General features: G+C 33.6%; 8 protein-coding genes across 8 annotated transcripts; 4 read left to right on the plus strand and 4 right to left on the minus strand.

The window, feature by feature from the left end:
• The first annotated feature begins 86 nt into the window (after nucleotides 1–86).
• POP8 (ribonuclease P) lies at nucleotides 87–1,019 on the plus strand. The gene is made up of 2 exons (XM_020195257.1): nucleotides 87–511; nucleotides 584–1,019. Exons 1-2 carry the CDS (start codon nucleotides 435–437, stop codon nucleotides 978–980), a joined length of 474 nt encoding a protein of 157 aa, XP_020050020.1. The 5' UTR covers nucleotides 87–434; the 3' UTR covers nucleotides 981–1,019.
• A 38-nt stretch (nucleotides 1,020–1,057) lies between these two features.
• APN2 (DNA-(apurinic or apyrimidinic site) lyase APN2) lies at nucleotides 1,058–3,424 on the minus strand (the record flags this gene model as incomplete). Its single annotated transcript, XM_020194283.1, has 1 exon — nucleotides 1,058–3,424. One exon carries the CDS (start codon nucleotides 3,422–3,424, stop codon nucleotides 1,058–1,060), a length of 2,367 nt encoding a protein of 788 aa, XP_020050021.1.
• Nucleotides 3,425–3,744: 320 nt separating this feature from the next.
• Nucleotides 3,745–4,644, plus strand: RRG9 (mitochondrial ribosome assembly protein RRG9; the record flags this gene model as incomplete). Its single annotated transcript, XM_020191185.1, has 1 exon — nucleotides 3,745–4,644. The coding sequence occupies one exon, from the start codon at nucleotides 3,745–3,747 to the stop codon at nucleotides 4,642–4,644; it is 900 nt and encodes a 299-aa protein (XP_020050022.1).
• Nucleotides 4,645–4,837: 193 nt separating this feature from the next.
• IMP4 (snoRNA-binding rRNA-processing protein IMP4) lies at nucleotides 4,838–5,701 on the minus strand (the record flags this gene model as incomplete). Its single annotated transcript, XM_020191430.1, has 1 exon — nucleotides 4,838–5,701. The coding sequence occupies one exon, from the start codon at nucleotides 5,699–5,701 to the stop codon at nucleotides 4,838–4,840; it is 864 nt and encodes a 287-aa protein (XP_020050023.1).
• A 309-nt stretch (nucleotides 5,702–6,010) lies between these two features.
• Nucleotides 6,011–6,579, plus strand: FIS1 (Fis1p; the record flags this gene model as incomplete). Its single annotated transcript, XM_020194284.1, has 2 exons — nucleotides 6,011–6,057; nucleotides 6,165–6,579. The coding sequence occupies 2 exons, from the start codon at nucleotides 6,011–6,013 to the stop codon at nucleotides 6,577–6,579; spliced, it is 462 nt and encodes a 153-aa protein (XP_020050024.1).
• An 874-nt stretch (nucleotides 6,580–7,453) lies between these two features.
• CAC2 (Cac2p) lies at nucleotides 7,454–10,115 on the plus strand (the record flags this gene model as incomplete). Its single annotated transcript, XM_020190214.1, has 3 exons — nucleotides 7,454–8,041; nucleotides 8,541–9,254; nucleotides 9,375–10,115. The coding sequence occupies 3 exons, from the start codon at nucleotides 7,454–7,456 to the stop codon at nucleotides 10,113–10,115; spliced, it is 2,043 nt and encodes a 680-aa protein (XP_020050025.1).
• Nucleotides 10,116–10,602: 487 nt separating this feature from the next.
• On the minus strand, nucleotides 10,603–11,190 carry CUE4 (Cue4p; the record flags this gene model as incomplete). The annotated part of the gene is made up of 1 exon (XM_020189986.1): nucleotides 10,603–11,190. A coding segment is annotated over one exon (588 nt), but the record flags the coding sequence as incomplete, so codon positions are not given.
• Nucleotides 11,191–11,335: 145 nt separating this feature from the next.
• Nucleotides 11,336–12,158, minus strand: ASCRUDRAFT_73517 (putative histone deacetylase complex subunit). Its single transcript, XM_020192322.1, has 2 exons — nucleotides 11,605–12,158; nucleotides 11,336–11,521 (listed from the first exon to the last, which is right to left on the minus strand). The coding sequence occupies exons 1-2, from the start codon at nucleotides 12,059–12,061 to the stop codon at nucleotides 11,469–11,471; spliced, it is 510 nt and encodes a 169-aa protein (XP_020050027.1). The 5' UTR covers nucleotides 12,062–12,158; the 3' UTR covers nucleotides 11,336–11,468.
• Nucleotides 12,159–12,248: the final 90 nt, after the last annotated feature.

Raw genomic sequence — 12,248 nt, forward strand, 5'->3', positions numbered from 1 at the left:
GCATTCATGAATAGACAGAACTGGAGTCTATTGTGTAGCAACAAAGCTTGCTTTTATTCTAGACTACAACAATATATTATCAATTGCTTTTTGATTACTTAACCAAATTATTTTTGCAAAACGCTTCTGTTGTGCAGTTGGCCGAGCGGTTTAAGACACACCCATTGGAAAATGGGTCTTGTGCTCGAATTCGATAAAGCAATTTTCATAAGGTTAATCTGAGCAAAATAAACATCTGATGAGGTTTAATTATCGCCGCGATAACAGAAATACCGAAATAGGAAATGTACCCGATTAAGCAATTCATTAGACCTTATTTCCACGAAAGACCTAGATCACGACAGGATTCTAAACCAATTTGTAAAGTTTTGAGGTACTGAGTGAAGCACTTGTTGAATTTGCTCAACAAAAAGTTACAAGTGAAGTTGCTGGAGATGAGTGCTTTTGTTTCTTTGGATGGTTTTGAGATAGAAGATGAAGGTCTGGAGTGGTGGTACTTGACCATTCAATTGTATGTTTTCCTTTTGTGCATACGGAACTGATTGTTCTTTTGGTCAAAAACTAACATTTTATATATCTGCAGAATCATTTCACCGAAACACCGAAATAATGAAGTTTTACAAAAGAAAATTCTAGAAACAATGGACTACATATCATGGAGAACTTTGATATCCAAAATATTGAAAAAGTTTTTTGGTATAATGGGAGAATCAACCCCAATTGATTATTTGAAAGTTATAAACTCGCCTAATTCCTATCTTTTGTTCATTAGGATTCATAAAGATGATAAGTTGCTCTTTCTAAACTCCATAATGTCCTCTACATTTGAATTGGATTTTTTGGGTTTAAACGAAGTGACAGATGAAAAGATCTATGCTAGTATGAAAATGGTTAATGAGACAAATAATCTCGAAGAATTAACCAAATTAGCCAATATTAACATTACAAATCAAAAACAAAATTTGATAATAAATGAATGATTGATAAAACACAATTGAAACTTGCTAGAAAGAAAACACGATAAAATACAGAAAAGAAAAAAAAAGAAACTAAATGTCTAATTTACCCATTTGAAAAATCCACAATTAATATCAGGATGAACCTCACTATGGTTTTTCACATTGGAAGTTCTACTACAACACCAAAATTTCTTGCCTTTGTTTTTGGTGTTCTTACAAGTTTTTAAAACACATTTATCATTGTGTTTGCACACAGGAGGCTTGCCATAAACACCTTCAAAAACCCCTTTGGTATTCATATTGAATGATTTTTGAGATTGAATAGAACTATCTGACTTGTTTTCAGCATTATTTGGAGTAATGGATGAGTCGACCTTATCATCTTCATCGTTAGTCATATCAATAAATTCTATTTTGTAATTACTATTCACCAAAGGATCAGTCATGAACAATGAGTTATCATTCTGTTTTTGTATTTCCTTAATTTTCGAAATGGGTTTGAAGAAGCTCTCAATAGGTTTTTGTCGCTTGTTTTTCTTTTGAACTGTTGTCTTTTTATCTGAATATGGAGTTTTACTTTTATTAGTGTCAATATTATTTGTTAACTTTCTACTCATATAGACATATTTTCTTTTTGGCTGCGATGCATTGAATTTATTGATTGAGTTTAATGCTAGTGTATTTAATTTGGGTTTTTCATTTACTTTAATAACCTTATTATCAGCATTGTTAGTATTATCATTCTCAATATTCTCAACTACAAAAATACCATCATTTTCGCTATCATTATTATCATTATTATCATTGATAATCTTAGTATTACCATTCTTATCATAATTGCTTTTAATGTTGTTATTATTTATATTTGAATCATTTGATTTTTTGATAATATCTTTATCAGTTTCAATATTATTTTCTATAACTAAAGGTTCTTGTTTGAATAAAATTGAAGTCTTAAAGCTTGGTTTCTTGAACAATGAGTCAATAATTGAAATTTTGTTCAATTTGTACCTTGTGTTGGCTTCTAATTTTGGAAAATTATGGTTATTACTTTTGGTTAAATTTTTATGATCACTATTACTATTATTGTTATTGTTATAAATTTTTTCAGTTATTGTAAAATCTGAATAAATTGGACAATGGTCAGAACCATATAAGTGTGTTAATAAATTTGCAGTATCGAAAAAGTTATCAAAAAATGATTGAGAAGTTAAGATAAAATCTATTCTTGATCCATAGTTAATGGGGCGATGGTTTAGTTGGGTATTCCAGCAAGTGTATAGTTTTAATTTGTTTCCATGTTTCTCCCTTATAACATCATATAAGATTTTATCTAGAGATATTGTGTCATAAGTTTCAGAAGAACCGTTATCACTGATTTCTTCATTATCCAGAATGAGTAGATTACTTTTTGCATTATTTTGATAAATGACCTTTAGATTTTTATCTATCTTAACATTTTCGGTTAAATTTGAATTAATTATGATTGAGTTTAGTAATATTCTTGAAATGTCAGATTTAATAAAGGAGTCCAAGTAGTCTTTATCGAAATTAAAATTATCAATATTGCAAGCATTAATATTAGTGGGATTGCCATTACTAGTGGTCTGAGAATCTTTGATTAGTAAATACTCATTTAAAGAATCAGCTCTATCGAATAAATCTCTTGAAATATTGATATCTCCCATAATAAGGACTTCTTTGTTTAATGTTTTTTTCAAAATTTTAATTCTTTGGATCAAAACTCTGATAAAATTATATTTGAAATTTAAACCGTCTTCAGAATTCAAAGAGTTAGCAGGACAGTATAGGGATATTATGATCAAATTTAAATTCAATTCTAAGATCAAACAGCGACCTTGAGAATCTAATTCCAAGGCTTCTTCAACAGACAAACTCAAAGCATTTAAATCTGGATAACCACCAATTAAACTTGTTTCTTTAAAGCTATAATCAATACTGCTATTTTCATACAATTCCTTATATGAAAAAAGCCTGTTCCTGTTTTTCTTTACGTTATCATTTAAAACCCTGGGGTTATAATCGTAACAAGGCAATAATCCAGTTATACCTTCTTCACATTTTTTGATTCTGAGAAAATTTTCAACCATTGGTGAATCATCTTCTGTGGGTTTTCTAACGTATAGGCCAATTCCCGAGTAGCCCTTTTTGCTGGTAGGCAAAGAAATAAAGGAGTAGTAGTCGTCAATACTTGGAAGCAAGCTAGCACTCACATTTTCTTTGTTGATTTTCAACTCTTGCAAAGATATAATGTCAGCTTTTAAAAACTTGTAAAAAAACGACATGTTCTTGGAGAACGAGCTCCAAGGATGGTAGTTGAAGAGGGTTCTGATTCCATTGACGTTGAAGGACAAAACCCTGATGGTGTTTGCAGTAGCCTTTGAAGGAATGTAGCAGTTCTTCAGCACTTGCTCGACAACAGAGACATCGACAGCAGAACTCATGAACAATCTTTACTGGTGGAGCTGTTTCTGTGATGAGCTAAAGAAATTCATCAATAAAAAGCAGGAGAGAGACCGTGTTTGTGGGAGCCGGAAAATTTTATTGGATTTTTCAGGTGGAAACAGATCAAAAGGAGCTGGAAGAGAAAGAGGCGATAATGTGGAAGAGAAGTGTTGTAGGAAGGTGTTTGGGATGGCCAGACATAGCAGGAGCTAGTTGGGGTAGTTCTGCTGCCTCTGTTGCCTGTGCTGCCAGTTTGGTGTTGCATTGTGTGCAGCAGCGAAGTTATTCTTCACCCAAGAAAATCAGGTATCCGATTTCAATGGATAATCGACGAAGGTTAAATGGAAGGGTGCGAGACAAGATTTACAAGTTGATAAAGTCGTCGTCGTCATCATCATCATCATCATCATCATTGTCGTCGTCTGGCTCTGGTTCTCCTGATTCTTCTGCTCCTGAGTCTTTACCAGCAAAGAAAAACAGTTGGGTTCTACCTAGTTTTGAGAAGCTAGATCAGAAAAATACAATTGAAGGCAAGAACACTAAAAAGAAAAGTATCAGTGAAAATAAAAATACCACTATAAATAGAAATACATTGGAGAATGATAGTGGAAGTGAAAAACTTTTATCAAAAAAGAAAAAGATCAACAGCCATGCTGAAAAATTTGAATTTGTTAACAAAATGGATTTGAACAAAAATAAAATCAATGTGGATAAGATAATTGCGTCTAATAACGAATACAGTGCCGAAGAAATTCTTAAAGAAAAACAAAAGCTTAAAAGATTGTTCAAAAATAAATCTACGCCTGAGTGGATGAAAAAACAATTGACCTTTAAAATTAAACTCAAGAATGAAAGGTGGAATCCTCAAAAGAAATTGAGCCGAGAACAAATGGAAATGCTTCGAACAATTAAAACAGAGGACCCTAGTGTTACGGTTAAAGAGCTAAGTAAGCTTTATGGGATTTCGCCTGAATCAGTTACAAGAATTTTAAAATCCAAATGGAGACCAACAATTGAAGAAGAAAATAAACAAGAGGAGAAAAGAAGGAAACGACTAGAGGAATACCATAAAATACAATCTAAAACCAAGGATAGATTATTTAAGAAAATGGAGATAAATCAGGAAAATAAACCTGGTGATTTGAAAATAGTTGAGAGAAGATATAAAAGTAGAGCCTTTGAACCTCATAAGAAATCATGGAGAAATGAAGAAATATAAAACCAGCTAATAACTGAATAGAGTGGTCTCACCTGTAAATAAATAAGTAAATAAACAAATAAACAAATAATTAATTAATTAATTAAATAGTTAAGTTGGAATCAAGCAATCCTAAATTTTAAGGTTAGTTTTAATGAATACATTAAAGTATGTATGTATATATAAAATGATTTTTTATGATTTCAACCGTTAATCAATCAGCAAGATAATCTTTTCTATTAGCAGTACGAACAAATCTTCTCAACTGCCATTCAACATCTGCATCTTTATTGTCTAGGGTACCTAATCTTAATTCATACAATCGCATTTCAAATCTTGGACCAATTTCTTGTATTTCTAGATCATTTCTACTTTTGATATAGGTATGCTGTCTTACGTTTATGAAATCACCATCGTTATTAAAGGTTATTAATCTGTTGCTATCGGGTTTGACACCTGGAGGAAACAAGTTTTTTAGAATAGTTGTAGCTCTCACACCTAATTTTGAAGTGAAATTTTCAAAGATTAGATGGGGATACTTTTCGGATTGATTTGAGGCGTTGGGGATATCGTGTCTCAATACGACATTGTGCAAAGAAAAGAAAGCAGTTGGACCATGAGGAAGGTGGGAGACAGTTAATGAGGTTGGAACACCACGATGTTCGTGTAATATGATTATATCTGTGGCATTTGCAGCTTTGCAAGCGTTAACAAGACTGGACATGATGTAATTACCTCTGTTTAGTCTTATTGAATTTGGGAAAAGTAATTTGACTTCTTTGCTGAACTGAGATAGCTTTGTGGAAGGGTCTCTGGAGGTTGTGATTATTATCTTAGGCTCGACAATTCCACTAGAGAGAGAGTATTCGTCGTCTATTAAGGACTGGTCCTGAATTGATTCGTCATATATAAAGTCTTTTTTCAATTTTTCATCGTCGGCTATTTCCCTGGGCAAGGGTTTTCCTAACTCCAAGGCCTTTTTCAACTTGAATCGTTTTTCAACCAAGGAGGCATCCTGGAGCTCCTGAGCCTTGCGATACAAGTATTCTCTTCTTTCTCTTGCTTGTTTTCTTATCATGATGACTAGTTGTCTTTTGCAACTGAATCAAACAAAAAAATTTCAAATAAACTTCAAAACCAAAAAACCAAAAAAATAAAAATAAAATAAACCACGTGATAAAAGAGTTTTAGTACCATTTGAACGGTGGAAAGTCACGCAGAGAGGAACCAAGCACACGGCGCCAAAAGCTTTGAAGTTTAATTATGTTTTTTGACGCAAAAAGAACCTGAAGGAGCGATGGAAAGGAAAGAGAAGATGATCGAGTAGAAAGACTCAGCAAAGCTCAGCACAAAGTAACGTTGCTGTGAGATCAAAAGTAGTTGCAAGATGAGCGAGAAGAAAAGCTATTTGCCCACCCTAGAAGACGCCAACAAGTATGTGGTTTTCAAACAAGATCTGTCTGCAGGTTTCCTATCATATTCTGAGATCGACCTACTAATAATGTTCATTGCCTTTTCTTTCTTCTTTTTTGTGCAAGCAGTCCATTGTCGCCAGAACAGTTGGAAATATTGCACCAGCAGGTGGTATCGGAAGGCGAGCTAGCCTCCATCCAGTCGAAATTCAATTATGCTTGGGGGTTGATAAAATCAGACAAAGTCGACGACCAGAGAAAGGGCGTCAAGTACTTGACAGAAGTGTTCAAAGACTCACCACAGAGAAGACGAGAGTGCCTATACTATCTAGCGTTGGGCTCGTACAAGTTGGGGGATTACTCAGACTCCCGAAGATATGCTGAGGCGTTGGTAAACCATGAGCCAGAAAACTCGCAAGCCCTCAGCTTGAAGAGGATGGTGGAGGACAGAATAGCCAAAGAGGGCTTGATTGGAATTGCCATTCTCTCTGGAGCAGTTGCTGTTGGTGCAACATTGATTTCGTTGATGAGGAGAAAACGATGAGGTGCCTGGTGTTGGTTGAGTGATGTTTCATGAATGGGAGCTAGTTGCCCTTAGGATGTTTTGATGTTTTATATACCTTCTGGTTTATGTTTTATAGTTGCTAATGGACGTTCTGTTCAGGCTGAAAGCTCCCACGTTGCAGCCCACGAGCACAGAGCTGATGGTTCTGTTGCCTGTGCTGCTTCTGCTTCCTCTGAAGCATGTAGAACAAGCCTCTTTGTTGCCTGCTTTGTGTTTGCGATTCGCATTGCTTTTTGCTGCAAACTTCAGGCCAATCAGCTACTCATCCAGCTCCTGAACCTCCTTCCACTCGCTCCATCGTTGCCATAATTTCGTTATATCCTGTGTATATCCTCGCTATATCCTCTATCTTTAACTTGTTGTCTTCTAAGTGACCCAGCTTCCTCTGTTCCTGCCCCCACTATTCACTTCTCTGCCTTCTCTGCCTCCTCTGTCGCCATTTGCTCTCACCACACCTTTTCCTCTTTCCACATCCTTATAAATCTCGCACTACACTATTTGTCTCAATAAAACCACTACCCATCATAATAAGACACCTTTAACACCATCTCCATCCACCAACACTACTGAATTTAATACTCATTACGTTATCGCCATATTTGCTCATTTCTTGTACAGATTATCTGCCTTTTTTGCATTGCTTCTTTTGTCTCGACACCAGTTTTCACTTGTGTGAAACGTTTTTAAAATTTTCATTGCATTGGATCAGCGAGACCATTGATCAACCACCACACTCTACAAATAAAATAAAAAATCAGCTCAATACTTTTTGTTTAATATTTTTTTGATTTTTTGTTTCTGTTTTCTTCGTTCATTGGTTTATTAGCGACTGGATTCAACTTAATCTTCTGAAATGAATGCTTCAACTATTGCTGTGCATTGGCACGACGATTCTCAGCCAATTTATTCCTGTCATTTTCAGCCAAATAACCAAAACACTCATTCAAAAAGATTAGCAACTGCTGGTGGTGACAACAATGTTCGCATCTGGTCTTTAACTTACTCAAACGACTTCAAACAAATCACCTCCATTGAATATCGCTGCACTCTATCAAAGCACACCCAGGCTGTTAATGTCGTTCGTTTCGATCCAAAGGGCCAAATCCTAGCCACTGCTGGCGACGATGGTGCTCTCTTGATCTGGACTCTATCCGATAAAATCATCAAAGAATTTGGTTCAAACGACATCGACCAAGATGACCAAAAGGAATCCTGGATCTTAAGACACTCCTTAAGATCAAGCACCTCCGAAATTTACGACATAGCTTGGTCTCCAAACTCCCAATATCTTCTAACTGGCTCAATGGACAACATCTCAAAGATCTATAACGTTGTAACTGGCCAATGTGTAAAACAAATCGCTGAACATAACCACTATATTCAAGGTGTCGCTTGGGACCCAAAAAACGAATTCATTGCAACTCAATCTGCTGATAGAAGTGTTCATATCTATTCTCTAAATTATGACAATGCAAATAACTTATCCTTAACTCCAACCACTTTTTATAAAATCTCAAAAGCTGATTTACCTGCAAAGAGACAAAACTATCTTTCTCTAAATACTACTATTCCTACTACTAATATCACTGCAAATAATAATCACAATAATAATAATTACAACAACAACAATAACAACAACAACAACAATAATAATAATAATAATAATAATAATAATAATAATAATAATAATAATAATAATAATAATAATAATAATAATAATAATAATAATAATAATAATAANTAATAATAATAATAATAATAATAATAATAATAATAATAATAATAATAATAATAATAATAATAATAATAATAATAATAATAATAATAATAATAATATCAATAATAATATCAATAATAATATCAATTACGAAAATAATAATGATACATCTATAAACCTCTCCAATACTACATCGACCAATTTAATCAATAAACCACTGGAGTATCTTAAACCTCAAATCCCCCAGTCTCCGAAAAAAGATTCAAACCATGGCTCAAGAACTATCACCCCAATTCCTTCTCCAAGCCTATCTACTGCTTCCTTAGTCTCTCCTTCTGTCTCCTTCACTTCAATTAGCACGTCAATGAACCCTCCCTTGAGCAAAAGAAGACTATCTGCTTCCTCAACAGGCTCAACTTCTTCCTTTTCTACCGCTACTCGTTCTGCTTCTCCAACTCCTTCAGCTGCTCCTCCTTTACCTGCTATTCGTAAAATGGATTTACGCGATTTTAGAAACAACTACAGCTACAATTATAACTTCAACTTCAACTTTACCCTCAGAAATTCTTTATTGTATTATTCTGAAACTCTACAATCCTTTTTTCGAAGACTAACTTTTAGTATCGACGGAAGTCTACTATTAACTCCCTCGGGCATTTTCAAAACTTTTGTTTCAACTGATAATATCGACTCAAATGCATACTCATTTCCTATTCTTACTTCCGATAATAATAATGATAACAATCACTTGGACACTAGTCCAACTAAACAGCAAGAAGTCATCACAAACACTGTCTACATTTATACAAGAGCAGGATTAAATCATCCTCCAGTTGCTCACTTGCCAGGCTTAAAAAAACCTGCAATTGCAATATCTTTTAACCCTTACTATTTTAAATTAAGAAATAACTTTATCTTATCCAATATAACCCCCAAAGTTGACTTAAATCTTAACGGCTCTTCAATAATATCTAACAACAATAACAATAGTAACAATAATAATAATAGTAATAATAGTAATAATAACAAAAATCATAATAAATTTACAACTCATAAGAAAAATAAAACTACCTCACATTCTTTATTCAAATTACCTTATAGAATGATTTTTGCTGTCTCTACACAGGACTCAATAATTATTTATGATACCCAATCTCTAGAACCTTTGGCCTTGGTAGCTAACCTACATTATTCAACTTTTACTGATTTAACATGGTCGTCTGACGGTTTAACATTAATAGTCTCCTCAACAGATGGGTTTTGTTCTTCTGTAATTTTTGAGGAATCTTTTTTGGGTGAGAGATACAGTGAGGATAACAGTAATCATGAGAATGAAAAATTAAATGATAAATTTTCTACCGACGATAAAAATACCGCCAATACTATTAATACCACCAATATCACCAATACTACTGCCAATACAAATAATAAGGATTCTGTAAACCTAGATCAGAAAAAAAATGCAAATGCTTTAGGAATTGTTATCACTAAAATAACTGAAAATCCTATAACAGGTTCACCAAAAAACATACCTAAAACTGCAAAAGTGATAACAGCCATAAAGGAAATGGAAAAAGAAAAGCAAACTATAAACACATTGCTAATGGAAGCAAGTAATACTAATAAAAGGAGTGGTATCACTGAAGGAAGAAGAGAAAAACATAAAAAAATAGATGATAAAAACAATAAGAATAATAAAAATAAAACTGGTTTGAAAACCATTGAAAAGAAACAAGAAACTGGGGATCCAAAAAAGAAAAAAAGACGTATTGCACCAATTTTGGTTGAAAAAAAATAGAATTACTCAATTTAATATAATCTAATCTAATCTAATCTAATATGAAATGAAATGAAAATTTGTAGTTTTCGTTAGGCTTTTAATGATTAAACAACTTTTCTGTAATAATCGAATTTTATAAGTAGTTTCAACGGCAAAATTATATAGATTAATAATTAAATGAAACAATAAAATTTGATGAAAAATATTAGTATTTATTATTTAATAATTTTCATTGTCTTAAAATAAAAAAATGCGTAAATAAGAAAAAAATATTAAAGATGAAAGTAAAAAGAAAGTATAAATGGCAGCAATTAACTACAAAATGAAATAATTCTATGAAATAGTAATAGTAATAGTAATAATAATAGTAATAGTGATAGTGATAGTTATAACAAAAAAGGGAATAGAAAAGAAAAAGAAATTAAAAAAAACCTGGAATTTTCTGAGGATTATTTTTTAACCAGATTCAAAAGATTTAATTTTTCAATGTAGAATTTTGAACATAACGTTTTCTGGCCTTTTCAATCATTTCAGCCTTTTTTTGTTTCAAATTGAGAGCTCTTTGCTCTTTAGTTGGAGCCCAGCCAACGACAGTTTTATTCAAGTCTGTCGAATGTGAGATATTAGTACTTTGGGTAACTTTTTCAGGAACTGCTTGATTTTTTGTTGAGTTTTCTGTTGATTTTTCTGTTGATTTTTCTTCATTTGATGGTGAAAATGGTAGATTTCCATTTTTAAGGAACTTTTCAACAGTTTCCTCAATTGATCCAGTTTTTTCTAAATCATATCTAATTTGAGCAACGGATAGTTGGGGAGCTAAAGTTTGAACAACCTCAATCATATCATTATTGACAGCACGACGGCGTTTATGTATTGTATGGTTTGGGTTTGATTTTGATTTATGTTTTGAGCCAGTTGACAGAGATTGAGCAGAGGATTTCGCTGGCATTGTTGGAATTCCTGAATCTGATGTGGAATTGGTCTGTTGTTGCTGTCTACTAGATTTTGGTTTCAAGCCTGGATCAGCAAACCACTTTATGAGCACAAAGACAGCAACCAAGACAGAAACAAACACAACAGAAGAGACGTCCATGATTCACACACAAGTTGATAAAGAACAATCAGCTAAGCACCAGCAATTAAACAAAACAAACAGTAAGTTATAGGTAAAGGAATAACGAATTGGCAGCTATCAGTGAGAAAACCAACTGAAAAGAAGTTTCCAAGCTGCGCTGCATCCGACATCCAGCCAGTGCGAAAAATCGACTACAAACATCCAACATTTATTAAAAGATACAGCAACGAATAACAGTATAAGAGTATAGAGGGTATAAAAATAAAAAATACAACAGAAAAGAGAAGAGAAGAGGGCTAGTCTGTGCTGAACGACGATGCATTGCCAAAGTCTAGTTTGAATGCCTTTCCTTGTGTTGTACATCAGTAAAGATGTTGTGTTAGTAATTGAACAGCAGACGTTATACTTCTTTATTGATGGAGTGATACATACTTTCGTTTTTGATTGTGTAGATAAAATTAGTTATAATCTCGCTCTCTTTGGTGTTTTTGCTAAGAAAGTCCTTTTTGACAGCACTTGCCAACTCTTTTTTCGAAATTCTATCTTGATGTCTTGCTGTATAGGTCTTTTTGCCTATTTCACTACCTAACATAAACCCACTAATGCTCATGGCAGTTGGAACATCAAGGTTATATTTCAACCTGTACTTTCTTAATGATTCAATGGGATAGCTTTCGAAATCCAAGGCATGAGGGGTTTTTTTGTCCTTTGGACCATTGGAGTTGATATGCCTGGCTAAATACTCCTTTTGAGCCTGGAGTGCAGCAGCATTTCGTGCTTTAGCTGAGGTCTTGTTGGAACCTGAGTTGTTGTTGATTGAATTCGGATTCAGATTAGGGGACTTTTCATAGTCAGATATGACGGATGTTTCTCTGTTGTTTCTGGCCATTTTTTATCATTTATGTGAGTGGGTTCAATATACCAAAGTGAAGAAACCAAAGTGAAGTGGGCAAGATAGAAAGAATAAAAGTGCCCATTCCAACATTGTCCTCATAGCGAATTATCACTCTGTGCCTTTTTCCGATAAAAAACTTTGACAGTTGCACGCGAAACCAGCACTGCGGGACTATTCGGTT

This window comes from Ascoidea rubescens, assembly GCF_001661345.1.
Source record: "Ascoidea rubescens DSM 1968 unplaced genomic scaffold ASCRUscaffold_1, whole genome shotgun sequence".
Classification (NCBI taxonomy): Eukaryota; Fungi; Ascomycota; class Saccharomycetes; order Ascoideales; family Ascoideaceae; genus Ascoidea; species Ascoidea rubescens.